The sequence below is a fragment of the Melospiza georgiana genome, chromosome 8 (genome assembly GCF_028018845.1).
Source record: "Melospiza georgiana isolate bMelGeo1 chromosome 8, bMelGeo1.pri, whole genome shotgun sequence".
Lineage (NCBI taxonomy): Eukaryota > Metazoa > Chordata > Aves > Passeriformes > Passerellidae > Melospiza > Melospiza georgiana.
Window position 1 is genome coordinate 5,195,232 of NC_080437.1, and position 26,576 is coordinate 5,221,807.

Genomic DNA, 26,576 nt, shown 5'->3' on the forward strand with positions numbered 1-26,576 from the left:
CGCGCATGCGCTCTGGGCGGCGCGGTAACCTTGGCAGCGCCTCCCCCGCGCATGCGCCCTGCGCGCCTCGCTCTTCCCGCCATGCTGCCGCTGCCGCCGCGCCTCCGCCCGCTCCTCCGTGAGGGGCTCCCGCCGCTCCCTCCGGCTCCCCCATGCCCGCCTGCCCCTCGCCCAATGCCGCCCTTCACCTTCGCCCCCCGCCGCCTCCAGCTCGGCCCGCAGCACCCGCTGCTGGAGGTGAGGCGGGGCCGCGAGGGGGCCGCTGTTCCTGCGGGGCAGGAGGGTTCGCGCTGTGCCCCGAGCCCTGCCCGCCCCACAGACAGCGCCGCTCTCTGCTCCTCTCTAGGATGGGGACGTGCACAGGCACCTCTACCTGCAGGGCGTCCTCACCAGCCTCGAGGAGGTGGCCGAGAGGCCCAAGTAAGTGAGGCGGGCTCGGAGTCTGCCCGTCGTGGCATCAAGGAATGGTTTGGGTTGGAAAATCATCTCATTCCTCCCCCCTGCCATGGGCACGGACATCTTCATCTACCCCAGGCTGCTCCGAGCGCTGTCCAGCCCGGCCTTGGGCACTTGCAGGGATCCCCACAGCTTCTCTGGGTTCCCGCAGCTTGTCCAAGCGGGAAGGCCAAGCCTGGGGGAGACTCTTGGTCTTGCTGTCGTATTTAAAAGCCAGGAAGTACTTTGAGTATAGTGTGAGGTTCACCTTTGGATGCCTCATATAAAAGCACTGGCCTAGCAGGACTGTGCTGGATGGCTGAGCTGTCATCCACGACTGTAACTTTTAGCCCAGACAGCTAATTTATTAATTAATGGCTTGTTTGTCCTTCAACAGGAGCACGATCTAGATGATCCTGGAGCCATAATGGTTAATGAGTTTCCAATGGCAAATAAGTTTCCATCTGCTGGCGCCATCATGATCTTTGTTCATTGCACCTGGCATTTAATATTAAATATTAGTCACAAAAACATGCCACAAGTGTTGTGGCTGCAGGTGTGGGCCTGGTGGAAGCTGTCCCTTCCCATGGCAAGGTGCTGAAATCAGATGAGCCTTGTGATCCAATCCAAGATAAAGGCATCTAGAGGGGACGTTTGCAGCTGAAAATAAGGTTCTAATTTAGCTTAAAGTCATTATTTCCCTGCAGGGCTCTAATTTAACTCAAAGCCCTGATTTCTCTGCAGGGCTCTAATTTAACTGAAATCCTGATTTCTCTGCAGGGCTCTAATTTAACTGAAATCCTGATTTCCCTGCAGGGCTCTAATGTAACTTAAAGCCCTGATTTCCCTGCAGGGCTCTCATTTAACTCAAAGCCCTGATTTCCCTGCAGGGCTCTAATTTAGCTTAAAGCCCTGATTTCTCTGCAGGGCTCTAATTTAACTGAAATCCTGATTTCTCTGCAGGGCTCTGATTTATCCTAAAGCCCTGATTTCCCTGCAGGGCTCTAATTTAACTCAAAGCCCTGATTTCTCTGCAGGGCTCTAATTTATCCTAAAGCCTTGATTTCTCTGCAGGGCTCTAATTTAACTCAAAGCCCTGATTTCCCTGCAGGGCTCTAATTTAACTGAAATCCTGATTTCCCTGCAGGGCTCTAATTTAACTCAAAGCCCTGATTTCTCTGCAGGGCTGTAATTTAACTCAAAGCCCTGATTTCTCTGCAGGGCTCTGCTTTAACTCAAAGCCCTGATTTCTCTGCAGGGCTCTGATTTAACTGAAATCCTGATTTCCCTGCAGGGTGTCCGAGTTCAGCTGCCACATCTCTGGCTGCAGCCAGGTGTTTGACACGCTGGAGGGCTATGAGCACCACTACAACACCCTGCACAGGAATGTCTGCTCCTTCTGCAAGCGCTCCTTTCCCTCTGGGAACCTCCTGGACATCCACATCTTGGAGTGGCACGACTCCCTCTTCCAGATAATGGCTGAAAAGCAAAATATGGTGAGCTGCCATGCCCAGCCCTTGCCTGGTGGTTGGTGTGTGGTTGGTTTTTTCCCCAGTTATGTGGTTTTTTTTTTTTCCTTTCTCCTCCCTGCTTTGCAGTACCAGTGTCTGGTGGAAGGCTGCACAGAGAAGTTCAGGAGCAGCAAGGACAGGAAGGATCACTTGGTGACTGTGCACCTGTATCCTGCTGACTTTCGGTTTGACAGGCCCAAGAAGGTGAAAAGGTAACTGCAGAACTTCCCTCTTGAGGGAATTAGGGTTGTCCAGCTCTGAGGTGACCCCACTGTGGCCTCAGGGGAGCTACAGGAAACATGGAGAGACTCTTTACAAGGGGTGGGGTGCCAGGAAAACAGGGAATGGCTTCCCATTCCCAGAGGGCAGGGAGAGATGGGAAATTGGGAAGGAATCCCTCCCAGATGGACTTGTTTCCTCATGAACTACCTTTGATTTCCTTGGCTCTGGGCCCACTGGCAGCTCCTGAGCCAGGATGTAAAATTTGATCTCTGCAGTGGCTCCAAGCACACAAACTCTCCCGTGGAGCAGGGCAGCAGCGTGCCCATGGATGTGAGCGTGGAGATGGCAGAGCAGTCCCAAGGGAATGCCATGGAGACAGGGCCTGAGGAGAGCATGGAGATCTCCCAGCCTGCAGCCAGCCCCGGCCCCTCAGTGCCAGAGAAACGGTTCTACAAATCCAGGTCAGTACTCTGGCCTCAGGGCAAGGGGGCTGCAACCACTCCAGCTCCTCAGCCCTCTGCAGCATGGCCTGGGCTGCTCTGTGCTGGGGATAAGCCAGGCAGGAATTCCAGCTGTGCTTCCAAAGGCATTTTTGAAAGGAGGAGGTGTAAGGAAGAGCAGGCTGTGTTTGCCCAGCTGGTCTCTTCCCAAGGGATTGCAGGGTTGCTGCTTCTGCCCTCCTGCTCCTCATTCTCAACCACTGCAGGAATTCCAGGTGTGCTTCCAAAGGCATTTTTGAAAGGAGGAGGTGTAAGGAAGAGCAGGCTGTGTCTGCCCAGCTGATCTCTTCCCAAGGTGTTGCAGGTTGCTGCTTCTGCCCTCCTGCTCCTCATTCTCAGCCACTGCAGGAATTCCAGGTGTGCTTCCAAAGGCATTTTTGAGAGAAGGAAGGAAGAGCAGGGCATTGTGGGAGCTGTGTTTATCTGCCCTCTCTTCCCAAGGTGTTGCAGGTTGCTGCTTCTGCTCTCCTGCTCCTCATTCTCAACCACTGCAGGAATCCCACATGTGCTTCCAAGGGCATTTTTGAAAGGAGGAGGTGTAAGGAAGAGCAGGCTGTGTTTGCCCAGCTGATCTCTTCCCCTTCCCAAGGGATTGCAGGATGCTGCTTCTGCCCTCCTGCTTCTCATTCTCAAGCACTGCAGGAATCCCACGTGTGCTTCCAAAGGCATTTTTGAGAGAAGGAAGGAAGAGCAGGGCATGGATATGCTGTGGGAGCTGTGTTTATCTGCCCTCTCTTCCCAAGGTATTGCAGGATGTTGCTTCTGCCCTCCTGCTCCTCATTCTCAGCCACTGCAGGAATCCCACATGTGCTTCCAAAACCATTTTTGAAAGGAGGAGGTGGAAGGAAGAGCAGGCTGTGTTTGCCCAGCTGGTCTCTTCCCAAGGTGTTGCAGGTTGCTGCTTCTGCTCTCCTGCTCATTCTCAACCACTGCAGCTGCCCAGGTGTTACATTTGGTAACACACCTTGTTGTGAAGAGGCCTCCAGGACAGGAATGTGCAGAGTACCCAGGAAATCCAACCAGTATTTCACTAATTCTTTAAATCCTGTGGTGATTTACATGTCCTGCTTCTCCCATACCTTGCTTTTCCTAAAATGCCCCACAGATCATTCAGCATCCCAGTGAGCCTGTGAGGGCTGGATCCTCACTTGGATTAAAGGCTGTCTCCCTCTCCAGGATCCCATCCACAATTTGTTTTGGACAAGGTGCCACCCGAGGATTTAAAGGACCACGGAAAAAAGTCTGAAGGTCAGTGCAGCAGCTTTGTGCAAGATGGGCCAGTGCCACCAGGGATATTTCCAGTTCCCACTCTGGAATAAACCAGCCAAACCAATTAAAGCTCTGCCAGCATTTGGGCATGTGCTCCTGATGTCAAACATCACCCAACTGAATTAAGAATCCTCAGGATTTGAGGAAGAGGAACCCAGAGTGAGTGGTGAGGTGTTAAGGAAACTGTCCTGCAGCTGAGGCTGCACAGGTTTGGGTGTTTTATTTTTTGCCTCTTGGAGGTAAAAAAGAAATGGAATCGAGAAGTTACAAGATGACCAGGTGACTGTATGGAAGCTGGAATAACTGAGAAAAGAAAATGGGGGAAAAAACCCCATTGGTTCCAATTCTGACTTCCTCCACCTCACTGAAGTCTCCTCTGCACCTGCTCTCAAAGGTCTGTCTGGGCCAGGAGAAGCATTTTCACAGGGAGCTGAAATAAAGTGACTTCCAAGCAGGTGAATAAATAAAAGGAATTTTTACAAAATTGCTTCATAGTGAATTTTAAGTACTGTTTTGAAGCCCAGGCAGAGTTAGATTTTATGGAATGAACCTCCCTCCCTTTGCTGCAAATGCTGCCAAAGTCAGGTTGGGATGGAGGTGGTTTTCCTTCTCACCTTTCCCTTTGTAATCTCATCCTCCTGGAAAAAAAACTGGAAACTCACTGGTGAATCCTGACACTCAATAATTTTGCATAAGGGGAAAAAAAAAAAAAAAAAAAAAAAAAAAAAAAAAAAAAAAAAAAGAGGTTTCTGGAACAAGTTTCTGGAACAATGTTTATCCAAGAAGCTTAGGATCTATAATTGCAATTTTTTTCCCTTCCCCCTCCCTGTGAGGAATAGAAGATCAAAGGGGCTTTGAAAAATCCTTGCAAATGGCACAGGGAATGATGTTTACGGAGATGTAGGAGATTTCCCAGTGAGTTTTAAAAAGCTTTGCTCTGTTTAGAACTCATCCAGCCCTAATCCCTGCTCCGTGGGCTCTGCAGAGGGCTGTCTCCAGCAGGCAAAGCCTGCAGCCACACAGGAACATCTCCCAGCAGGGAGCAAAGATCACTTCCAACGCTAAAGCCCTGAAGGAGGCTCTCCCCACACTGGGATAGCTGGGAAGGGGAAGCAGGCCTTGGCATGTGATGGTGCAAAGGTCAGGCAGCAGCCCAGCCTCCTCTTCCTCACTGTGTTCAGGAGTTCTGACCTTGCAATTCCTTTTTCCCAGGCTCCCTGAGAGCCTGTCCGTGCTGCTGGGAGACAAATTGAAGTTTCTGATTGTCTCCTAGGCACCAGCTTTTCCCAGAGTCCAACAAAGTATTTCCCAGCTGGTTACTGGCTGTCAAAAAATCCTTATTTCAAGCCAAAACTTGAATTTCCCATCTCTCCAGAAATCGTGCACTGGCAGGAGGACACGGAGCTGCCTGGAGAGCCCAGGAGTGCGCGGGGTGCCGTGTCCATGAGCAGCGGGACCTGGATCGAATCGGGGCCGGGCGGGACACGGGATGGGCGGGATGTGGAGCCAGCAGGGACAGGAGGGACACGGGATGGGCGGGAGCAGCACCTGGATCCATTCAGGGACAGGAGGGACACGGGATGGGCGGGATGTGGAGCCACCAGGCACAGGAGGGACACGGGATGGGCGACAGCGGGACCTGGATCCGTTCAGGGACAGGAGGGACACGGGATGGGAGGGACATGGAGCCAGCAGGGACAGGAGGGACACGGGATGGGCGGCACCTGGAGCCAGCCGGGGACAGGAGGGACACGGGATGGGCGGGAGCAGCACCTGGAGCCACCCGGGGACAGGAGGGACACGGGATGGGCGGGATGTGGAGCCAGCAGGGACAGGAGGGACACGGGATGGGCGGGATGTGGAGCCAGCAGGGACAGGAGGGACACGGGATGGGCGGGACATGGAGCCAGCAGGGACAGGAGGGACACGGGATGGGCGGGATGTGGAGCCAGCAGGGACAGGAGGGACACGGGATGGGCGGGAGCAGCACCTGGATCCACCCAGTGCCAGCAGGCTGCCACGGGGCGGGCAAAGTGCGAGGCCGGTGTGACAAAAGGCAGCCGCGGACAGGTAGGTCTGTGCCAGCCCGGTGGGCACGGGGGGTGCTGGGGTCAGGGAGGAGCTGTGGCCACGGGAACAGGGGGTGTCACGGCTTGTGCCACCACTCTCTGCCATCCCTCTCTTCTCCACCCGAGGACCATGGGGCTCTGCAGTGTGACCATCCTGCTGGGCACGGCCCTGCTCCTGCTGGCACCCGGCAGCACCCAGGTGAGCCCTGCCTCCCCTGCCCTCCCGCTGTCCCCTCTGCTGAGGGCACCCACGTGTGACCCGTGTCCCCCCTCGGGACCCCCTTGTCTTTCTCCCCACAGGCTCTGAGCAGCTCCTGGTGGAAGGACCTGGCCACAGTGCAGGATTTGGCTGAGGAAAGGTAAGGGGTGCTCACATCTGGCTTGCCAAAACCAATAATGGGAAAGTGTTTCAGGAGGGAATCAATTGTTGCTTTGTGCCCTCCTTGTTGCTTTGTGCCCCCCAAAATTAAGGGAGTCCCAGCTCCATCTCCCTCCCCGAATTATGCAAACTCTCTGAGCACCCAGCTGGTTTCTCTAGTCCTTTTGTGAAACAAGTATTTAAGTTTGCACCCTGAGATCCTAACTGGTGCTTCATGGGGCGTGGGCAACCTCACCAGAGTCCCTGCACTCCACTGTGGTGGGATTCTTCTGGCACAGGGGGGTATTTGGCAACCTCTCCTTGATTTTGTTCTCTCTTCCAGCATCCTGGGTGTGGGAACACCAGAGGAGGGTGAACCAGGTATAAAGGTCTTCTCCAGCAGTGCCTGGGCTCAGAGGGGCCCACCCCAAGGCCAGGCAAGGCCAGAAGAGGATGGTGGCCACCTGTACCAGCCCCAAGATGGTGCCAGGGAGGCCCGTGTGCCATTCTGGATGCCGGTCCCAGAGGTTCAGAATGGCCCGGAGGAGGATCGTGACCACCTGTACCACCCCCAGGACAATGCCAGGGAGGTCAATGCCCGTGTGCCATTCCGGATGCCAGCCCCAAAGGTGCAGAATGGCCCGGAGGAGGATCTTGACTACATCCACCACGGCTGAGTGGAGATGTGCCTGGGCTGTGAGATGAGGGGTGGGAGCTGCCCCTGGGGTTTCCTGGGGAAATTTGTCCCTTCCTACTGAGCCTTGAGCCTCACCAATAAACCCATTCCCCTCTCCACATCCTGGTGGGCTCCTCATTACTGCCAGAAACCTGCTGGGGCCCCCAAATGTGCAGGAACTCCCTCAGGGTTACCCCAAGGCGCCCGGCAGGGCGAGGATGATGCCCTAGGACAGGAGACTCAGCCCATCATCCCAGTTCAGGTGAGGCTGAGGCAAACTCAGCACATTGGTTGTGCCCCAGAAGGTGCCACAGGCTGGGGAACACCCAGCCCTACGCTCCACAAAGGTGCTCATGCCCAGCCCATCATGGAGAGCAGTGAGGGAGCACGGGGGGCTCAGTGAACCCCAACATTTCCCAGCCAAGGCAGGACCTCGCAGCAAGGATGCCCCATGTCCCAGCAGCACCTAGAAAACCCTTTAATAGCGAAGGCCGAGGCGGTCCCCACTGCTGGCTGTCACCCCGAGCGTGGCTCGCCGACGGGTCCCGGTCCCCTGGGCGGGGTAAGGCGGGGGTGGACGGGCTGCAGGAGGCCGTGGGGACCTGCACCACCCCAGGGACCTGCAGCTGCCGGGCTCAGCTGTCGGTGAACTTGGCCTTGCGCTTCTCCACGAATGCCGTCATCCCCTCCTCGCGGTCACTCTGGGACAAGCAGAGAGGTGAGGTGACAGTGAGCCTCAGGGGGGGCTGCAGTGACCCTTGTTGTCCCTCATGCCACGAGGGATGCCTGTTATCCCTCCTCCCCCTACTCACGGTGGCAAAGGTGGCGTAGAAGAGGCGCTTCTCTGTCCTGTTCCCCTCTGTCAGCGTCGTTTCGAAGGCTGAAAGCAAGGGAGAAGTTGGGGAGACCCCTCAGCCTGGCCCTGCAGCCCCCCCAGGGAGTTCCCAGTCGGCCCCCAGCCCCTACCAGCATTGACTGACTCCTTTGCCATGGCAGCCACCAGCTTGGAGTTCCTGGCGATCTTCTCAGCGCAGGCAATGGCTGCGTCCAGCAGCTTGTCCACAGGGTAGACCTTGCTGACCAGACCTAGGACGGGCAGTGGCACATGGGGGGATGGCTCTCTGCCAGACCCCTGCAGTGCCAGGGCTGTCCCACAGCCCTACCTGCCTCCTTGGCCTCCTGTGCTGAAATCTGGTCCCCGGTGAGCACCATCTCCATTGCCAGCGACTTCCCCACTGCCCTGGTCAGCCTCTGCGTGCCGCCAGCACCTGGGGCATCGAGGGAAAGGAGGGGTTCAGAGAGGGCTCCCACCCCAGCTGGGATGGAAGCCCCTGGCAGGTGCTGCTGCTCACCTGGGATGGTTCCCAGCAGGATTTCGGGTTGCCCAAACTGCGCCTTCTCCCCGGCATAGATGATGTCGCACATCATGGCCAGCTCACAGCCGCCTCCCAGCTGGCATGGGGGGGCACAGATGGGTCAGGGGGTGCCAGGGTGGGGACAGGGGGTGCAGGGAGGTGTGGGGGCCACTCACGGCGTAGCCATTGACGGCGGCGATGACGGGTTTGCGGACCGTGGCGACCCTGTCCCAGCCGGCCAGGAAGCCACCGCGGTAGCACTGCTGGAAGGTTTTCTTCTGCATCTCCTTGATGTCTGCACCAGCTGCAAAGGGAAGTGCAGTGGGACTCCAATCCCCTCCAAAACTCTGGGGTGAGCAGAGGCCACGGTCCTACCTGCGAATGCTTTCTGGCTGCCGGTGAGGACGATGGCTCCCACGTTCGGGTCGCACTCCATGGCCTCCAGGGCCCGCCCCAGCTCCGCCATCAGTCCGTCGCAGAGCGCATTGAGCGCCTGCGGCCGGTTCAGCTGGATCAGCCCCACGTTCTTCATTGCCCCCGTCTTCTGCACCAGCAGGTACCGGAATGGAGGCCCTGCCCGCCACAGCAGCACTGCCCCGTTAGGCACCGGCTGCCGGGCACCGGGCGGGCCCCGGCCGCCCCCGCCAACCGTCACCCCAGGCTATTTAAAGGCGACCTTGGTGGCGGCGGTCACCGGCAGCCGGCGGGACGGGCTCGGAGGAGTTCCCAGTGCCACCCTAGCCCGCGAAGATGAAGCCCCGTGACCACTCTGTGCTGGGACCCAGTGCTGGGACCGGGCGCACGGTCCAGCGGCCCCGGTGCCCGGTGCCGGGCCGCAGTGCCGGTGCCCTGGTATGCAGCACCGCTGCCCATACATGGCGCAGGGCCCCGGTGCCCGGTGATGGGCTCTGGAGCGCAGCTGCGGAACCACGTGCAACTCTCTGGGCACAGGCCCGGCGCCGGGACCGTACCTTGCGCTAGGTCCCGGTGCCCGGTGCTGTGGTCCCGGTGCACAGCCCAGAGACTCGGTGCCCGGCGCTGGGACCGCACACGGAGCAGGGACGCGGTGTCCGGTGCCGTGGCCTAGTGCACAGCCCAGGGACCACGAGCAGGTCGATGGGCACTGCCCGGGGCTACGACCGTGCCCGGTGCAGGGACCCGGTGCCCTGCGCTGAGCACAGGGCTGGGCCAAGCCCACCCCCCGCGGTGCCCCCCCGGTGTCCCGGTGCTCACCGTCGCTGCAGCCCCGAGCGCCGCAGGGGGCGCGGAGCGGCGGCGGGAGGCGCGCTCGGGGCAGCGCAGTGGCGGCGGCGGCGGCAGCGGGCCGCAGGAGCGCTCGCAGCGCGGCGGCCATGGCGGAGCGCGGAGCGAGCCCCGCCCCTCCCGCCGCCGCCCATTGGTGCAGCCCGCCCCGCCCCGCCAGGCGCCGTTCCCATTGGCCGAGGCGGGGCGAGGGGCGGGGCCGGGCCCCCCGGGCCGTGTGAGGGGGCGCGGGGCCGCCCCGAGCGGGGGTCCCGCCGTGCTGCCCGCGGGGCTCGGCGGGCCGGGGCGGCGGCGTGCGCGGGGCTTAGGGGCGGGGAACGGGGAGAGAAGAGGAAAGGGTGAGGAGGGGGGATTCCCCCGCCGCCCCCCGCGCGGGGACTGGGGAGGAGTGCGGGGGGCGCGGCGGGAGCGCGGCAGCGGGAGCGCGGCCAGGGAGGAGTGGAGAGGAGCGGAACGAGCCGGCGACATCCCCAGGTCCGGTGAGCCCCGCGGCTGGGGAGGGAGGGGAGGGCGTGTGAGTGCGCCCTGCGGCGGGGTGTGCGCGAAGCCGGGGAAACGCGTGGGTGCGAGCGTGTGCGGGAGCGCCATCCCCACGGCTGTGCGGAGCGTCACCCGCAGGGTTCTGCGGAGCGCAGAGCGTGTGCGAGTGTGTGCGGGAGCATCACCCACAGGGGCGTGCGGGAGCGAGCGTGTGCGGGAGCATCACCCACAGGGGCGTGCGGGATTGTGCGTGTGCGGGAGCATCATCCCCAGGGGCGTGCGGGAGCGAGCGTGTGCGGGAGCATCACCCACAGGGGCGTGCGGGATCGTGCGTGTGCGGGAGCATCATCCCCAGGGGCGTGCGGGAGCGAGCGTGTGCGGGAGCATCACCCACAGGGGCGTGCGGGATCGTGCGTGTGCGGGAGCATCATCCCCAGGGGCGTGCGGGAGCGAGCGTGTGCAGGAGCATCATCCGCAGGGGTGGGGGGAGCGCGTTTATGCAACGCGGGGTGGTGCGTGTGCCGTGACACACGCGTGCGCGGCCGCAGCACACACCACACGCGCAGCGGGACGCGGCGGTGCGCGGTCCCCGGCCCCGGCCGGGCGCGGCTGAGCGGCGGGGCTCTCCCTCCCTCCCTCCCTCCCTCCCTGCGGCAGGTGCGGGATGCGGCGGAGCGCGGCGGCGTGCTGGGCGCTGGTGCTGCTGGCCGCCACTTTCTGCGACACGGTGGCCGGCAAGGGTGGGCGCGGCGGTGCCCGCGGGGCTGCCCGCGGCGCGGCGCGGGGGGCGGCCCGCAGCCGGCCCAGGGCGGCCGTGCCCCGGTACGGCTCGGCCGGCGCGGCCCTGCGCGTGGCGGGGGCGGCGGCGGCGGGAGCGGCGGCCGGCGTGGCGGCGGGGGCGGCCCTGCGCCGGGCCCGGCTCTCCGGTGAGCTGCAAGCGGGAGACGGCGTCGAGTACCGCGACGGCAACTGGACGGCGGCCGCCAGCGCCTGGACCTCCGCCGCGCCGGCCGCCGGGAGCCCGCCGAGCCGGGCGCTGCCCTGGCTCTGCCCGCTGGCCGCCCTCCTCCGCCGCTGATGGATTTCGGGGGACCTGACTGTGCCCGGTGCACCCAGGACGCCGCGAGGACCGGCCGCCCCCCACGGGGCTGAGCCCGACGCCCCGGGCGAGCAGCGGCTCCCGGGGATACGGCCACCCACCGCCGGCGGGGCAGGACCCCCGCGGAAGACTCTCCACCGCCACCACCCCTGCACACCGAGCCCAACCCCGCCGGCTCGGGCACCCCTCCGCACCGCGCCCCTGTCCGTGGCCTCGCCGTGTCCGGAGGCCGAGGAGGCGGCAATAAAATTGGGCAAAAGCAAATGTGGCTGGATGCGGGGCGAGAGGCGGGACCCTGGGATGGCCAGAGCTCGGCCCCTGCCCACACAGGCTTTTATTTCGGGATGGAGGCTCCAAAGCAAGCCAAACCCAGAGAGGAAACAGCTCCCTGGCGAGGAAGCAGCTCCCTGGCGGCTTCCAGGTGCCAGCCGGGGGCACCAGCCCTGCCCCAGGCTCTCCATGGGAGCATCACAACAGCGACACCACAGGGCATCCTGTCCCTGCGGCATCTTGCCCAAAATCAGGGACAGCCCTGGCAGAGCCGCTTCAGTCACACCCCACGGCTCCCTGCTGAGGTGTCCCCAGCTCCAAGGGGCACCAGGGTGTCCCCAGTCCCCATGGCTGCCGGCAGTGCCTGTCCATGACGGGTCTCAGTCCAGTGTCACCCTGCCCAGGCGTCCTGCTCGGAAGTCCCGCAGGAACTCGTAGGCAGCAGCTGGGTAGTTGAGCACCGTCATTATGACATTCCCTGGAGGTGGCAGCAGATACAGGAGTGTCAGCGCAGCCTGGCGCTGCCCTGGGATCCCCAAAACTCCCAAGCACCCCGGATCACCCACCTGTGCCTGTGAGCACCTTCACCTTCTGCGTGCGGCCCTGGCTGAGGGCCACGTGCTTGAGCAGGGCCTCGATGTGGTCGCAGGGCTGGCCCAGCCCGTAGTGCTGCACGTACCTGCCAGAGGACATGGCTCACACCCCCAAAACTCCCTGGGCAGGGAATCTCCATCACCCATGGCATCTCCATCACCCTCCTGGCACCCTTCCCTGCTGGCTCACCTGAACTGCTGCTGCTTGTTCAGGGTGTACAGCAGGTAGTCGGCCATGACGTCCTCCCCCACCAGGTGGTCACGGATGGCTCCTGGAAAAGAGGGTCGAGCCCCAGCTTCCCTCAGCCCTGCCTAGCCCTGGCCAACCCTCCTTGCAGCCCTCACACACAGGGGGTGTGAGCAGCAGCGTGACCCCAGCCTCACCACAGAGTGCCAGCTTCATGCCCGTCTCCACATCCCCCAGCCGGGGGGGCAGCACGCCGGGGGTGTCCACCAGGTACATCCGGGGCTTCTCACACACCTGGCACGGGCAGGCAGGGCTGCTAATTAGCACCACAGGGCTAACGAGCAAGGCGCCGAGCTTGAGTTAAGCTCTTGCTGCAAAGGGGGCCTGAGCAACCCCTCAGTGAGCCTGGAGCTTTCCTGGATGCAGGGACGGTACCTGGATCCTGGACAGCACTGCCTTGGTGATCCCTGGCTCTCCCCCCACCGCAGTGGCTTTGCCTGGGGGCACAGACACAGTCAGGGACACGGTGGCACAGTGCCCAGCTGCCCCCCGAGCCCTGGCACCGTGCAGGAATACCCTTCTTGAGGTGCAGCCTCCGCAGGGAGTTGATGAGCGAGGACTTGCCCACGTTGGGCACGCCGATCACCAGGATGTTGTGCTCGGAGCTCTGCCAGCCAGGGAGACACGGGCAAGGAGCAGCTGGTTACCAACCACCCCCTGCAGCAGCAGGGAAATATCCCAGGGTTTGCCCTGCCAGGCACTTGTGGCACATGAGGGAGCAGCCTCATCCCTTGGCGGGAGAGGGGGTGACCCTCCCTCTGCTCTGCACTGGGGCAGCCTCACCTCCTGCCCTGCGGGCACCACATTTATATTGTGAGAGATGTAAAGCTGTCAGGGAGTGTCCAAAGGAGCAGAGCACACTGATGTCAGATCTCCCCAAGGGCTGCAGCTCCTCCCCAGAGCAGCTCCCAGCTCTGCTCTCTGGGACAGGGACAGGACCAGGGAATGGCTGGAGCTGTGCCAGGCTGGAGATCAGGGCAAGGTTCTTCCCCTAGAGGGTGCTGGGCACTGCCCAGGCTCTCATGGCCCTGAGGCTGCCAGAGCTCCAGGAGAGCTTGGACACTGCTCCAGGGATGCCCAGGGTGGGGTTGTTGGGGTGTGTGTGGGGCCAGGAGCTGGACTGGATGGTCTTTGTGGGTCCCTTCCAACCCAGGGTGTTCTGTGTCCCCGTGCATGTGCCTCACCTCGGCCCTGTGGTAGCGTGGGCCATCAGCCACCAGCCTGGCAACCATGGGGACAACCTGCAGAGGGACAGGGCTGTCACTCTGTGCCCTGGCTGGCAGCAGCCACTTGCTTGGTGACACTGTGCCAGCGGGACGTGCACAATGGTGGCTGAGCAGAGGACTCGAGGAAAGGGAAGGGGGAAAGGGAGCAGCCAGCTGGAGCACCGAGGGCTCTCCCTGGAACTCACCAGGGAGCCGGGCTGGGCTGCTGCCCCATTACCTTCTTGACATTGACATCACGCTGGCAGTCAGTGAACACTACGTGCGAGCATCCCTGCTGCCTGAGCTGCTCCAAAACCTCCTGCAGGGGACGGGACGAGGCACTGCTGTCACCTACCTGTGACACTGCCACAGGCACCCACCCTGCCCTGCCCCGGCGCTCACCGGCTGCCGGCGGGGATCCGCCAGATCCACCTTGTTCAGCACCAGGACGTGAGGGCGGATGCCCAGCGCCTCCTGCAGCGCGGGGTTCCGGCCCGACAGCGGAATGTGCCTGCGCTAAGGACAGTGACCGCAAGAGAGCAGCGGGAGGGGATGGAGAGGAGGCGGAGAGGGACAGGGGTGGTGCGGAGGGACGAGGGGCAGGGTTGTCCGGCAGCTGTGCAGGATATCCGAGCGTCGTGCACCTCCACCAGGCAGTCGGCGCGGCGCAGCGCCAGGCGCATCTGCCGCAGGCCTGCAGCGCACAGCACAGCGCGGGGTGAGCGCTCGGCGGGGAGGCCGAGGAGCCCGACCCGCCGCGCTGCCGCCGCTCACCTTTGGCCATGTGCCGCGGGAACCACGAGGCCACATCGCGGCCGCCGAACTCGAAGCGCTCCCGGAACGCTCCCGGCGCCGTCCCCGCCGCCCTCAGCGCTGCCCACACCCGCATGGCTGCGCCGCGTCACTTCCGCCGCGACCGGACACCGCCTCAGTGACAGCCATGGCGGAGCCGCCGCCGCCGCCGCCACCGCCGGGGCCTCAGGGGGGTCCGGCCGCGCCCCCCGGCGGCACGGGGAGTGCCGGGACCCGCGGGGGGCACAGCGTTCCCCCTGCAGGCCCCGGAGCGCCCCCCGGCACTCCCTGTACCGCCGTGCCTCAGCCTCAGCCCCCTCGCCCACCCGCCCCGGAGGCTCCCCCGCGGCCGGGCCCGACGCAGGACCCGCTGGACGATCCCCGCTACACCATCTCCAGCACCAACTGGTATTGAACCGGCAGCGCCCCGCCGAGCCAGCCCCGCCGCACCCGCCCCGCCACCGAGAGGAAGAAGCCGCCGGCGCGGAGGTTTCTCAATAAAGGAGAGCGAAGGGCAAAGCACCGCGGTTTATTTCGCCGCCTCAGGACTGAGGCGCGGGGACGGGCGCCTGGAAGAGCTGGTTGAGCCGCTCGGCCTCTCGCCACCCCGAGAGCAGCGCGCCGTGGGTGGTGGAGTAGAAGGTGCGGTGCGTGGCCTCGCCGGCGAAGAGGAGCTGCAGGGGCTGCGAGAGGCGGGCGGTGAGCGCAGGGGCCCGGGGCTGCGCTGGAACAGCCTCACCCCCGCGCTCCGGCTCCGCCGCCTTAACAACCCCCTAAGGGCACTTCCCCTTCCTTAGGAGCCGCCTGCCCACGACTGTTGTGGGAATGCCCCCTCCCTCCCTCCCCCGTGGAGCCCAGCGGGTGACCCGAGCACTGGTGAATCCCGCTGAGGGTGAGCAGTGCCACCTCCCTGTGCTGTCCCCACCGCCGTGTGTCTGTGTGTCCGTCTGTCCCCGCCGCACCCCCTGGGGCAGCAGTCCTCACCCGGGGGTCGCGGGGGTCCTCGGGCAGCGGCTGTGCGAGCACATCGATGTCGTCCCCCGAGCTGCCCACGGCCACGTAGCTGTAGGAGCCGCGCGTGTAGGGAGCGCTGTGCCAGCGGGAGCGGAGCACGCTCCTGGGCGCGGGCAGGTCCGGATTCCCTGCGGATGGAGCTCAGGGATAGGATCGGGAGATCCCCCCGGGGCAGCGGGCGGGGCGGGGAGGGGCGGGCACCTGTCATGGTGCGCAGGACGTGGGTCATGGCGCTGAGCACCTCGGCGTCGCTCAGCGTCTCCATGTGCTCCGACTCCTTCCCCGCGATGAAGCCGCACAGGACGTGCCCGTGCCTGGGGCGGCAAGGCGGGGCTGAAAGCTGCTGCCCCTCCCCGTGCCCACCCGCGAGCGGCCCCGATGCCCCAAATCCCCCGTCACCTACTGCTCTGGCGGCTGCAGCACCACGAATCCGATGAGCTTCTTGAACCAGTTGGCCTCCAGGTCAGCGTCGGGCTCCTCCAGGGGCGACTCGTCTTCCCACACCACCTCCAGGAGCTGCTGCTCGGGCTCCCAGAAAGGCTGCTCGAACTCCAGGAAGATCTTGTTGTTGGTGCCGAAGCCCAGGTTGCGAATGGCCTGTGCTTTCCGCTCGGGAAGGGGGGGCTGGAAGAATTCCTGGTGCCGTTCCTTGAGGAAACCTGCAGCGACAAGTTCGGGCAGGTAACGGGGCAGCTCTCAATGGTGTCTGAGGTGCTCGGAGCTCCCCAAACCCCTTTCCAACCTCTTCCCAGCGGGAGAGGGGAGGCTGGGAAGGGGTTTGGGCAATCCCTGCCCTCCGCTCGCCCATCTGGCCGGAGGGCAAGGGCGGGGCAAGGGAAGGTGTTGGTGTCCTCACCCAGCGGGACGGTGACGATGACGTGGTCAGCGAGGAAGACGTCTCCATCCTCGCACTCCACCCGCACGGGGAAAACCCTGCCGCCACCGTCGCCTTCCTCTCGGAAGGAGCCTTGCCAGCGGATGGTCCTCACGGCCTTGTTGAGCAGCACGGTGCCCGCGGGCAGATCCGAGAGCAGGCGCTCGGCCAAGCTGCTGTAGCCGCTGTGGGAGGAGTCAGCGCTGGGCACGGGGCGGCCCCGGGTCGCTCCTCGCGTCCCGCCGCGGAGCCCCGCGCTTACCCTGGGAAGGTGCAGTCCAGGCCGGGCAGCGACACGTACTCGCCGAAGGGCTCCAGCCCCACCAGGTCCATGCTGTGCGTCCCGCTGATGCAGCACTCCAGCTTGAGGCAGGCGGCCAGCACGGCCAGCTGCAGCCGCCGCGCATCCTCCTGGCCCCCCGCCATGGTGGGCACCGTCCGGGCGATCTCCGCCCGCACGTACTGCCCCACGCTGGGCCACGGCGGCTCCTTGGAGCCCTGGAAAGCGCGGGTGGAGGCCAGCAGGGCGTAGAAGAGGTCGCGGGCTTCGCGCACTGCCTGGGCGTTCAGCACCTTGCCCGAGCTGCCGTAGGTGACGGACGGCAGCGGGGGGTGGCCGCCCCCCTCCACCTGCTGGTTCTCCTCCCGGGCGGCCTCCGGGCCCAGCAGGCCGTACTGGGAGGCCAGGCGGAACACGGGATTTCCCGGCGAGGGGCCGTGGATCCAGTGTGCCCCCATCTCCGCCAGCCCCGACGCTGCCGGGAGGGAGGGACAGAGGGAGAGCGGGTCACGCCGAGCCGTGCCCGGGCAGGAGCGCTCGGGGCGCAGCGGGAGCCCGGTGCCCCGGAACGGCCCCCGCCGCCCCCCGTGAGCGGCTTCCGTTCGGTGCCCGCGTGCTCGCGGGACCGGCCACCCCCGCCACGTGTCCGGCCCACTCCGGACCGGCCCCACGGGCCGGGGCTCAGGTGCGGCAGCTGCCGCATCCCGGTACCGCCGCCCCCCGCCCCGGCCCGGGCCCGCCCCCCGGTGCCGCCCACCCCCGGTTCCCGCAGCCTGCCCCGGCCTCGCCGCCCGTACCGAAGGGGCGGGTGCAGACGCGGCCGCCAACGCGGGCCGCCGCCTCCAGCAGGCGGAGGGAGCCGTGTCCGCGGAGCCGCTGGGCCGCCCCCAGCCCCGCCAGCCCCGCGCCCACCGCCACCACCCGGGGCCCGCTGCCCTCCATGGCCGCCCGCGCCGGCCGGTACCGCCCTCCGCCGCCGCCGGCACCGCCCGCCGCCAACGGCACCGCCCCTGGAGCGGCCCGAGCCCCGGCACGGAGGGAAGGAGGAAGGAAGGGATGGAGGGAGGCATGGATGGGGTCCCGGTGCGGGGATGAACCGGCTGCCCGCACCCATGCAGGGCAGGGCTGGCAGAGGGGACCCCGCTGGAGCAGGGGCAGCCCTGGGAGCACCTCCCCGCCCTCCTCCGCTGCCCGTTCTGCTCCCGCTCATCCACCTCATGCGGTGGCGGCCAGCCTGGCGAGGTGGAGGAGCCCATCGTGGGTGCCCATCGCCCCGCGGTCCCGCCGCACACATCCCAGCAGAGCCGCCCCAGGGCCAGTCCCAGCGCTCCCGCCCACCCGTGATGCCCAAACCTTCGTGGATACAATAAAGCTCTCCACTCCCAAGGCTGTCTAGTGGGGTTTTTTCCCTGCCCCCTGCCCAGGGGTGGGGTAGGGTTCTGGATGTACTGGGATACTCCCAGCTGGGACCCTTGGAGAGCCTACGGTGCCACCCAGCTCTCTCAGCTGGCCCTGTGTCCCTGCTGCCAGGAAATATTCACATGCAAGGAAGAGCTGGGGTGTCAAAGCACAGGCTCCTGAAACCCCCTTTGAGTATTTATTTAGGAGGGATTTTTCCCACCTCCGGGTTTGCAGCAAGCAGCAGGGTGGGACAGGCTGGGGACATCAGCCTGGCAGCAGCTTCCCGGGGAGATGCCAGCCCTGCACCCCAGCCCAGGGCATCTGGGGTCAGCAGGAATGAGGGATGAGGGATAATCATTCCCAGTGCCTTGGTGCTGAGCCAAGCAGCCACTCCTGGGGACCTTTGGCCACTGAGTCCCTGCCCAAATAACGCAGGCAGCTGCCTGGCTTGGCCCAGATGGAGACCTTCCACTTCCTGAGGACTTGTCTTGGGGAAAAAGGATTCTCCAAATCCAACCTGAACCCCCTGGGCTGCAATCTGGGGCCAGAGCCCTGTGGTTGCTGCTGCCAAGAAGGGTTTGGCCTCATGCATCCCCTGCATTCCTTTGTGTGCCACGCTTGGGGGCTGCTCTCAGCCTGTCCCCCCACAGGCCCAGCTCCTCACAGCCCGGCTGCTCTAATCCACAACCCACCTTGGGGTCATGGCAGGGTCCCCATGTGTCCCTGGCTCAGCACCATCATGTTGGGGCCCTTCCAGCAGGGCTGGCGGCTCCTGCCTGCTCCGGTGCCTTGGCTGACCCCAGAGCTGGAGCTTGAGGACCTCCCAAGCAAGGAGCAGAGACCCAACAACCAAAGCACCATCACCACAAGCGTGTCAGGCCAGCGGGAAGGAGGGGACAGCAGGCAGTGTCCCAGCCCCTCCTGGGGCTGTCTCAGCTGAGGGACAGGGGCCAGGCCGCTGGGAGCCGCCGCTCTACCGGGAGGCCTCCATCAGGCTCAGCATGCTGCTGTAGAGGCGCCCGGGGGCGTCCAGGCCCCAGACAAAGTCCCAGTGGTTCCAGTCGGGGATGTGGGTGTAGGTGACGAGGTGGCTGATGCGGGGCAGCAGCTGCAGCACGTCCCTCCAGTCTGCTGCCCAGTCCTGCCCTCCCGACCACACTGCTGTGGGCACCGGCATCTCCTCCAGGGGGTACAGGGGCGGGGTGTCCTGGGGGACACGGGGGGCTCTCAGGGCTCAGGGAAGCCACTGTGTCCCTGCAGCACCCTGGAGAGGCCCCCAGCACCTCCAGCTGCCAGCACGGCCATGGCTCCTACCTGGTGGTACCGAGCGCGGTTCTCGCTGCCGTAGTCAAAGGCTTTGAATTCTCCGGATTTTATCACCTGGGGAGAGAGGGGGGATCTGCTGTGGGAGGATGGAGCTGCTGTGGGGGGATGGATCTGCTGGGAGAGTATGGATCTGCTGGGAGAGGATGGATCTGCTGGGAGTGAGAGTATGGATCTGCTGTGAGGGAGAGTATGGATCTGCTGTGGGAGGATGGATCTGCTGTGAGGGAGAGGATGGATCTGCTGTGAGGGAGAGGATAGATCTGCCTGTGAGAGGATGGATCTGCTGTGAGGGAGAGGATGGATCTGCTGTGAGGGAGAGGATGGATCTGCCTGTGAGAGGATGGAGCTGCTGTGAGGGAGAGGATGGATCTGCTGTGGGAGGATGGATCTGCTGGGAGAGGATTGATCTGCTGTGAGGGGGAGGATGGATCTGCTGTGGGAGGATGGATCTGCTGTGAGGGAGAGGATGGATCTGCTGTGAGGGGGAGGATGGATCTGCTGTGAGGGAGAGGATAGGTCTGCTGTGAGAGAATGGATCTGGTGTGGGAGGATGGATCTGCTGAGAATGAGAGGATGGAGCTGCTGTGAGGATGGGTCTACTGTGGGAGGATGGATCTGTTGTGGGGGGATGGATCTGCTGTGAGTTAGAGGATGGATCTGTGCGAGAGGATGGATCTGTGAGAGGATGGATCTGCTGTGGGAGGATGGATCAGTGGGAGGATGGATCTGCTGGGAGACAATGGATCTGCTGTGAGAGGGTGGATCTGCTGTGGGGGATGGATCTGCTGTGAGGGAGAGGATGGATATGCTGTGGAAGAATGATCTGCTGGGAGAAGATTGATCTGTGGGAGGATGGAGCTGCTGTGGAAGGATGGATCTGCTGTGGGAGGATGGATCTGCTGTGGGAGGATGGAGCTGCTGTGGGAGGATGGAGCTGCTGTGAGGGAGAGGATGGATCTGCTGGGAGAGGATGGATCTGCTGTGGGAGGATGGATCTGCTGGGAGTGAGGGGATGGATCTGCTGGGAGAAGATTTATGTTCTGTGGGAGGATGGATCTGCTGTGTAGGGTTGGATCTGCTGGGAGAGGATGGATCTGCTGTGGGGGGATGGATCTGTGGGAGGAATGATCTGCTGTGGGAGGATGGATCTGCTGTGCGTGAGAGGATGGATCTATGAGAGGATGGATCTGCTGTGCGTGAGAGGATGGATCTATGAGAGGATGGATCTGCTGTGCGTGAGAGGATGGATCTGCTGTGGGAGGTTGGACATGCTGTGACACAATGGATCTGCTGGAGAAGATGGATCTGTTCCTGCGTGGGTCTCACATCTCCTGGCCCCCTCAAGGCACCCATCATGAGAGGGTGCTCAGAAAGTGTCTGTGGAAGTCCCTGCCCTCCGTGTGCCCATCTCCAGCCATGCCAGCTGGCTGGGGACAGGCAGGACAAGGAGAGGTGTTGGTGTCCTCACCCGTGGGACATTGCAGGAGGAGATGGCATTCCACCTTTTTTAACAGGGTGGCTTTGTGACCCCTGGCTCCATGCCTGTCCCCAGCCACGGGCTGACAAACCAAGGTGCTCCATGTGATTCCTAGGCTGCCCTGGTGCCCTTCCCTCTGGAATCCTGCTCACCACCAGCTGTGTGTGCAGGGGGCTGCTGCAGCTCCTCCAGCACCCTGATTGTCCTTTTCCAGCCTCCACTGCCTATAATTGGCTCTGCAGGGAGGCACATGGGTGGGGTTCTCCATTTCCAGCAGGGCCTGAACTCTGCTGAAGCTGCAGAGTCCATCTCCAGGGTGTCCAGGCCCCCTTTGGACAGGGGGAGATGTTGTTGGCTCCCCAATTTTCCTCCTCATCCAGTTCCCCCAGCCTCTCCTTGGGCTTTATGGTATCCCCAAGTTCTGCTTTGGGGACCCCTGAGGGGTCCAACATCCATCTGTGGCCTCCCCGCGCTGTCCCTTGTCCTGCCTGGCCCAGCACAGGACACACAGTGTCCTGCAGAGTCCCCTGGTCCCCAGAGGCACCAGGGCAGCTCATCCTGCACCCAGCACCTCTTCTGACTTCTTGCCTTTCCTTTCCCAGTGTCTGGGACCCCCGAGCTCTCGTGCCTGCCCTGGCCCGCAGTGAAGGGCCCACCAAGGGTGGGTGTGTGTGTCAGGGGTCCTACCTGGGCCCAGTGGACGATGTTTTTGACAGAGGTGCCATCTGGATAGTGGGATGTGTACACATCCAGCCGTGTCTGCAAGGAAACAAATCCCACTGAGGGTGCTTTCCAGCCGGTGGGAGGGGAGTGGCAGCTGCCAGGTGTTTCCCAGAGCAGCCACTGCTGAGTCACACTGCCTGAAGAGCTGGAGATGATTTTCATTAAAAACCCATTGCTGTGAGGGTGATGGGGATGAGCTCTGTGAGACACCTTCCCTGGGCCCAAGGCCTCAGTGACTGCCTGAGCTCACCCAGAGGCTGCTTCAGCAGAGGCTGCACCCCAGGCTGGTCACAGTGATTCAGAGGTGCTGGCAAGGGCCACCTGGCTGTAGCCATGATATTTTCTGAAAAACACCTTTGCCAGGATTTTTCTCCCGAGAAGCTGAGAAGCCTCAGAGGAAATGAAAAACATTATCTGCTGCTGTGGAATGCAACAGGTGCATCTTTGATTGGTTCATGTTGGTTGTTTCTAATTAATGGCCAATTACAGTCAACTGGCTCGGACTCTGTGCGAGTCACAAGCTTTCCTTTTCCTTTCCTTTTCCTTTCTTCCATTTCCTCTCTTCCCTTTTCCATTCCCCTTTCCTTTCTTTTCCCTTCGTTTTCCTTCTCCCTTTCCTTTCCTTTTCCTTTTTGCCATTTCCTCCCTTCCCTTTTTCTTCCCCCTTTCCTTCCCCCTTTCCTTTCCTTTCCTTTCCTTTCCTTTCCTTTCCTTTCCTTTCCTTTCCTTTCCTTTCCTTTCCTTTCCTTTCCTTTCCTTTCCTTTCCTTTCCTTTCCTTTCCTTTCCTTTCCTTTCCTTTCCTTTCCTTTCCTTTCCTTTCCTTTCCTTTCCTTTCCTTTCCTTTCCTTTCCTTTCCTTTCCTTTCCTTTCCTTTCCTTTCCTTTCCTTTCCTTTCCTTTCCTTCTTTCCTTTCCCTTCCTTTTTCCTTTTTCCTTGTTCCTTTCCTTGTTCCTTCCCTTCCCTTCCCTTCCCTTCCCTTCCCTTCCCTTCCCTTCCCTTCCCTTCCCTTCCCTTCCCTTCCCTTCCCTTCCCTTCCCTTCCCTTCCCTTCCCTTCCCTTCCCTTCCCTTCCCTTCCCTTCCCTTCCCTTCCCTTCCCTTCCCTTCCCTTCCCTTCCCTTCCCTTCCCTTCCCTTCCCTTCCCTTCCCTTCCCTTCCCTTCCCTTCCCTTCCCTTCCCTTCCCTTCCCTTCCCTTCCCATGAAATCCTTTCTTCTATTCTATTAGTACAAATTTAATCTATATACACCATAAAATAATAAATCAGCCTTCCTGAAGCACGGAGCCAAGATTCTCATCCCTTCCCACGTCGGGACTGCCTGCAAACCTCCCCCCTGCCCACGGCCAGTGACCCTTGTCCCCAGGGGCATGGCCCACGCACCATGTTGAGGTTCTTCTCGTTGTAGCCCCCCAGGAGGAAGAGGAGGTTGGCACAGGGCCTGTGCAGCAGCGTGTGCCTGCAGAGCTCGGGCAGGAAGCGCCACAGCCTCCTGATGCGCAGCGACGCGTCCGTCCTGCCCAGCAGCAGCTGCGGAGCAGAGGGACACGCTGAGGGTGCTCCTGCCTGCCCTCCCTGCTGCCCAGCCCCACCTGACAGGGAATACCCAGGAATCGAGCCCCTGCCCCACGGAGATGTGCGCAGCTCGTTGGTGCTGACCGAACACACACCAACGAAATCAATATTCACAGCTCTCCCCTTTCCCCTCACCTCCCCAAGCACAGGATCTGTTTTTCATGGAATCAACACAGCAAAGCTGTTCTTCTTCAGGTGTTGGTCTAGGGCTCTTACAAGTGCCCCTGTTGCAGCAAGGTAGAGAAATTATAAAGCAAAGCCTTGTAAAATCAAGCCTGCTCTGACTGGCCTGTCGTTTCTTCTAAGGGAAGCTAGCACTGTGTAAGTTCCCATGTGAAGCAATCCTGGAGTGAGCAGTTCATTAGCATAGCAATCTATCACTGGGTAAAAAAAACAATCGGCACCTGCATAAACTGTTTTTGCACCATTAGACAGAAAAATTAAAATTGCCTCTTCACAAACAACTTTTCCTGCACGTACACAGCAGGGGTTTGAGTGACAGAATTCAATATTCAATATAGAATAACAACTTGTTTGTTACCAATAAAAGTAATTGGCAAGAAAGCTCCTGACCCATTGGAGTCACACTCAGGGTCTGTAAAACTGTACAAAAAGGAGTTATGTGACTAAAGAAGGGGCTTTTCCCACCATGAAGAAAAGGGAGTCCTGTGTGATTTATTCCCATGTGCCCCCATATAAAGACCACGTGTATCCTACAGATGGGAAGAAGAAATGCACTCAACAATCCAGCCAGGACTGTGTGTGTGCCTGAATTGTGCCTGTGCTAATAAACCAGCAGGAATTAACTGTTTTCTGCTGCACCAGGGAGCCCCAGGGGCTGTGGCTGGGCATTACTCCTTCTCTAGAACCAGTCAGTTTTGGGGCAGAAGGGTGTGGAGTCAATCCCTTACCGGAATCATCTGGAGCTTGTTGTCCACAAGGAGCTGCATCTTCATGAGTGGACTTCTGCTGTGCTTCAGTGACACTGCTGGAGCCAGGGCAAAAAACATTTTGACTTTCTGAGCCAGTTCGGGGATGGATGAAAACGCAATAAACGCTGAGAAAACAGAAAAAACAACCTCAGGCTTGCTCCATCTTTCCTCAGGTGCTTATCTGAAGGCTCACTTGGACTCAGCTCTGTTTAATTGATTATCTCCACTTGGAAATCTGAGATCTGTTGCCACCTTCTCCTGCTAAATGTTGGTGCAAGAGATGCCCAAAGGGAGGCACCACTTTTATTCCCTTGGCTGATGGGGCACTTCAGTGTGTTTTAAGCCCACAAGGAGTGGAGCCCTCTGCTTTCTGCTGACAAAAACACCAAAATGGACTTTTTTGAGTCAAGGTGGTGGGTGACCCTTTGGAACTCACCAATTGAGCAGCCCTGGGAGTATCCAACGTAGTGGAGCTGCTTCTGCCCCGTTTTCTGCAGCACAAAGTCGATGGCAGCCGGCAGGTCGAGCATTGCCATCTCATGGAAGCTGCAACACAGGAGGGGGATGCTGCTTGTGGGGCAGCAGCTTCCCCTGAGCTGCCTTGCATTGCCCAGCTCCACATCTGGGGCTGATTTTCCAGGGGGAAATTCCTGGCATGGATCCCTCCTGCCATGGCATCATCCTGCCCTGAAAGGGCTTAGCCCTCCCACGGCTGGGGTGAGCAGTAAACAGAGTGTGCAGAGAGCCTGGCCAGCATTCCTGTGCCATTCCCAGCTCCCACCAGGATTACAGCACCAGCTCTGCTCCCTGGGATGCTCTTTCCCCCCGAGGAATGCAGCACTGGCTCCTGTTGTGTTGGTGGGAGGTGGTGAAAGGCACACCTGCCGTGTGAGGTTTTTCTAAAAGCCTCTTCACGAGCCTGGGGGTTCTGCTCTGGAGAGGCGGCAGCAGCTTAAAAAGGGGCAACAACAAGGGTCTAGGAGCAGGGGAGGTGGCAATGACACTTGTGGCCAGCTCAGTGAGGTCTCTGTGATGTCTCTGTGTGTCCCCACACAGGTGGCAGTGCCCGTGCTCTCAGCACTGCAGGGAGGAGCTGGCACCGTGTCAGCAGGCAGGTCTGCTCAGGTGCCCCATCCTCCCCAGTGCCAGGGGTGAGCTGCCCTGACTTGCCTGCTCAGAGGCCCCCACCTGTGCCTGGAGCTCGGGGACAGGCAGAGAGCCTCTGCCAGGCTTTTGTAACATCTCCAGCCCACCTGAAATCCCAGAATTCCTCCTGGTCGGCTGAAAGGTGCTGGTGTCTCCGGGACCAGCTGGTCCCTCGGCTGTTTGCCAGCCACACGTCGTAGCCAGAGTCTGCTAGGATGAAGCCAAGGCTGTTGTTGGCCAGGTTTTCCACCCAGTGGCTGCCTTCTCCAAATATCCCGTGCTGGAGAAACACCACTGGCTTGGGCCCTGGGTGCAAAGGAAACAGAATATTTTATTGGAGCACATGCTCTCTGTTCACTCACCCCAAATTAAGGCCAGTAAAGCCTCTGCCTTGCACTGCCCAAGCAAAATGTGCTTTTTGGCCATGTCTTCAGCTACAGCTTTGAGTATAAATTGGAGAAATCCCACAGATTCATTCTTTCTGCTTTAACAATGACTATTCCCCCGGCCTGTCCAGGTTGATCCATTCCCCTGCCGACATTCAGAGCTTTTATTTTTGGCTGTCTCTGACTGAAATCAAGCTGTACCTCTGTTCTTAGGCTTTTCTCTTCCATGAGGAATCCTGTTCAGGTGGATGTAGTAGCCATCATCAGTCAGCACTTCATACTCCTCACTGGGGTACCCTCTGTGGCAGATGATTTGGCTCTGGGAGAAGAAAAACCCAGGTGGGAAACTTTCCATGGTAAAGGTACTTACCTGACTCGAGGAGATAAGCTTTGACTTTTACCATCTGACATGGTGAAAATGAAGTTCTGAGATGTGGTAAAACTGAAATTGTGGGACATGGCTTTGCCCAGGCTGTCTCTGGATGAGCTGAGGACTTTTTGTGGCTCTGTCCAAACCCTGCCCCAGCGACCTGCCCAGGGGAAGGGGAGATGCTCAGCCGTGGGAGGGAGGGGAGCTGGAGGCTGCAGGGCTTGAAACCATTGAAACCAAAAGGATTCACTGAAACCATTGAAACCAGAAGGATTCACTGAAACCATTGAAACCAGAAGGATTTCCTGACGCCTCACCCCGCCTTACAGACGGCTGGCACCGATTTCCTGCCGCACATGTCACATCAGGCTCCGGGTGATGAGCCAGGCTGATAAGGAGCTGGGGCAGAGGGATAAACCTGCCGAGCTGGGCTGACTGGAAGGGCACTGGGATAAATCCCACAGGAGGCATGCAGAGCTCCCAAGGCTCTGCCTGAGCTTTATTCATGCTGGAAACTGCACAGACTGGGAAAATCCAGCTGTGGTCCTGCCCATGGGTTGCTTTGTTATGAGGTTGGCAGGAAAGGTTTAAATGCAGTTTAAAGATTTAAATGCAGCAATTTTATCTTATAACCCAGGTTCAGAGCCTCTCAGGGCTCACCTGGATATGGCCCTGAGCGACTTGCTGTTATTGAAGGAGAGGAGCCATGCACAAATTTCTACCCTCTGGGGA

At 61.0% G+C, this 26,576-nt stretch overlaps 7 protein-coding genes across 9 annotated transcripts in view; 3 read left to right on the top strand and 4 right to left on the bottom strand.

The window, feature by feature from the left end:
* The first annotated feature begins 75 nt into the window (after positions 1-75).
* Positions 76-5,472, top strand: ZNF511 (zinc finger protein 511). Of its 3 annotated transcripts, none has more exons than XR_009114730.1 (7): positions 76-237; positions 347-420; positions 1,730-1,931; positions 2,034-2,158; positions 2,444-2,629; positions 3,845-4,392; positions 5,313-5,472. XR_009114730.1 is itself a non-coding variant. In XM_058029171.1 (7 exons), the coding sequence occupies exons 1-6, from the start codon at positions 82-84 to the stop codon at positions 3,912-3,914; spliced, it is 813 nt and encodes a 270-aa protein (XP_057885154.1). In that variant the 5' UTR covers positions 76-81; the 3' UTR covers positions 3,915-3,916; positions 5,313-5,472. The 3 variants fall into 3 exon arrangements, 2 of the variants coding, with proteins under 2 accessions (XP_057885154.1, XP_057885153.1); XM_058029171.1 differs by having other exon boundaries at positions 3,845-3,916; XM_058029170.1 differs by lacking the exon at positions 5,313-5,472 and having other exon boundaries at positions 3,845-4,616.
* A 405-nt stretch (positions 5,473-5,877) lies between these two features.
* Positions 5,878-7,168, top strand: PRAP1 (proline rich acidic protein 1). Its single transcript, XM_058029207.1, has 3 exons — positions 5,878-6,205; positions 6,307-6,365; positions 6,708-7,168. Exons 1-3 carry the CDS (start codon positions 6,137-6,139, stop codon positions 7,039-7,041), a joined length of 462 nt encoding a protein of 153 aa, XP_057885190.1. The 5' UTR covers positions 5,878-6,136; the 3' UTR covers positions 7,042-7,168.
* Positions 7,169-7,496: 328 nt separating this feature from the next.
* Positions 7,497-9,749, bottom strand: ECHS1 (enoyl-CoA hydratase, short chain 1). The gene is made up of 8 exons (XM_058029206.1): positions 9,629-9,749; positions 8,771-8,968; positions 8,572-8,699; positions 8,393-8,492; positions 8,204-8,308; positions 8,007-8,126; positions 7,853-7,920; positions 7,497-7,741 (listed from the first exon to the last, which is right to left on the bottom strand). Exons 1-8 carry the CDS (start codon positions 9,747-9,749, stop codon positions 7,676-7,678), a joined length of 906 nt encoding a protein of 301 aa, XP_057885189.1. The 3' UTR covers positions 7,497-7,675.
* Positions 9,750-10,056: 307 nt separating this feature from the next.
* Positions 10,057-11,501, top strand: SPRN (shadow of prion protein). Its single transcript, XM_058029167.1, has 2 exons — positions 10,057-10,137; positions 10,796-11,501. Exon 2 carries the CDS (start codon positions 10,803-10,805, stop codon positions 11,214-11,216), a length of 414 nt encoding a protein of 137 aa, XP_057885150.1. The 5' UTR covers positions 10,057-10,137; positions 10,796-10,802; the 3' UTR covers positions 11,217-11,501.
* Positions 11,502-11,529: 28 nt separating this feature from the next.
* Positions 11,530-14,449, bottom strand: MTG1 (mitochondrial ribosome associated GTPase 1). The gene is made up of 11 exons (XM_058029165.1): positions 14,327-14,449; positions 14,180-14,246; positions 13,955-14,057; positions 13,791-13,871; positions 13,532-13,588; positions 12,864-12,954; positions 12,723-12,784; positions 12,485-12,581; positions 12,291-12,372; positions 12,074-12,186; positions 11,530-11,985 (listed from the first exon to the last, which is right to left on the bottom strand). The coding sequence occupies exons 1-11, from the start codon at positions 14,439-14,441 to the stop codon at positions 11,888-11,890; spliced, it is 966 nt and encodes a 321-aa protein (XP_057885148.1). The 5' UTR covers positions 14,442-14,449; the 3' UTR covers positions 11,530-11,887.
* Positions 14,450-14,857: 408 nt separating this feature from the next.
* Positions 14,858-17,454, bottom strand: PAOX (polyamine oxidase). The gene is made up of 7 exons (XM_058029176.1): positions 17,310-17,454; positions 16,495-16,987; positions 16,215-16,417; positions 15,762-16,017; positions 15,560-15,672; positions 15,329-15,486; positions 14,858-15,027 (listed from the first exon to the last, which is right to left on the bottom strand). The coding sequence occupies exons 1-7, from the start codon at positions 17,452-17,454 to the stop codon at positions 14,887-14,889; spliced, it is 1,509 nt and encodes a 502-aa protein (XP_057885159.1). The 3' UTR covers positions 14,858-14,886.
* Positions 17,455-18,886: 1,432 nt separating this feature from the next.
* Positions 18,887-26,576, bottom strand: part of LOC131086231 (lipase member M-like) — a 9,180-nt gene continuing 1,490 nt past the window's right edge. The window contains exons 3-10 of the mRNA XM_058029147.1: positions 25,676-25,793; positions 25,196-25,394; positions 24,379-24,488; positions 23,922-24,067; positions 22,819-22,965; positions 21,404-21,475; positions 19,228-19,293; positions 18,887-19,120 (exon numbers count right to left, since the gene is read on the bottom strand). Of these exons, the coding sequence (XP_057885130.1) occupies positions 18,887-19,120; positions 19,228-19,293; positions 21,404-21,475; positions 22,819-22,965; positions 23,922-24,067; positions 24,379-24,488; positions 25,196-25,394; positions 25,676-25,793 (1,092 nt within the window). The remainder of the gene's footprint in view (positions 19,121-19,227; positions 19,294-21,403; positions 21,476-22,818; positions 22,966-23,921; positions 24,068-24,378; positions 24,489-25,195; positions 25,395-25,675; positions 25,794-26,576) is intronic.

Excerpts from the sequence above, each read along its gene's own strand:
- PAOX (XM_058029176.1), bottom strand. The coding sequence starts at position 17,454 with ATGGAGGGCAGCGGGCCCCGGGTGGTGGCGGTGGGCGCGGGGCTGGCG. Across the intron at positions 16,418-16,494 it reads CTGGACTGCACCTTCCCAGG|CGGCTACAGCAGCTTGGCCG; the intron begins GTAAGCGCGGGG and ends CTCCTCCCACAG. Across the intron at positions 15,487-15,559 it reads CGTCCTGCGCACCATGACAG|GGAATCCGGACCTGCCCGCG; the intron begins GTGCCCGCCCCT and ends CTCCATCCGCAG.
- MTG1 (XM_058029165.1), bottom strand. The coding sequence starts at position 14,441 with ATGCGGGTGTGGGCAGCGCTGAGGGCGGCGGGGACGGCGCCGGGAGCG. Across the intron at positions 14,247-14,326 it reads CCCGCGGCACATGGCCAAAG|GCCTGCGGCAGATGCGCCTG; the intron begins GTGAGCGGCGGC and ends TGTGCGCTGCAG. Across the intron at positions 12,373-12,484 it reads CATGAAGCTGGCACTCTGTG|GAGCCATCCGTGACCACCTG; the intron begins GTGAGGCTGGGG and ends CCTCTTTTCCAG.
- ECHS1 (XM_058029206.1), bottom strand. The coding sequence starts at position 9,749 with ATGGCCGCCGCGCTGCGAGCGCTCCTGCGGCCCGCTGCCGCCGCCGCC. Across the intron at positions 8,309-8,392 it reads CCTGCTGGGAACCATCCCAG|GTGCTGGCGGCACGCAGAGG; the intron begins GTGAGCAGCAGC and ends TCGATGCCCCAG. Across the intron at positions 7,921-8,006 it reads AAAGGAGTCAGTCAATGCTG|CCTTCGAAACGACGCTGACA; the intron begins GTAGGGGCTGGG and ends CCTTGCTTTCAG.
- ZNF511 (XM_058029171.1), top strand. The coding sequence starts at position 82 with ATGCTGCCGCTGCCGCCGCGCCTCCGCCCGCTCCTCCGTGAGGGGCTC. Across the intron at positions 238-346 it reads CGCAGCACCCGCTGCTGGAG|GATGGGGACGTGCACAGGCA; the intron begins GTGAGGCGGGGC and ends GCTCCTCTCTAG. Across the intron at positions 2,630-3,844 it reads AAACGGTTCTACAAATCCAG|GATCCCATCCACAATTTGTT; the intron begins GTCAGTACTCTG and ends CTCCCTCTCCAG.
- SPRN (XM_058029167.1), top strand. The coding sequence starts at position 10,803 with ATGCGGCGGAGCGCGGCGGCGTGCTGGGCGCTGGTGCTGCTGGCCGCC.
- PRAP1 (XM_058029207.1), top strand. The coding sequence starts at position 6,137 with ATGGGGCTCTGCAGTGTGACCATCCTGCTGGGCACGGCCCTGCTCCTG. Across the intron at positions 6,206-6,306 it reads TGGCACCCGGCAGCACCCAG|GCTCTGAGCAGCTCCTGGTG; the intron begins GTGAGCCCTGCC and ends TTCTCCCCACAG. Across the intron at positions 6,366-6,707 it reads CAGGATTTGGCTGAGGAAAG|CATCCTGGGTGTGGGAACAC; the intron begins GTAAGGGGTGCT and ends TCTCTCTTCCAG.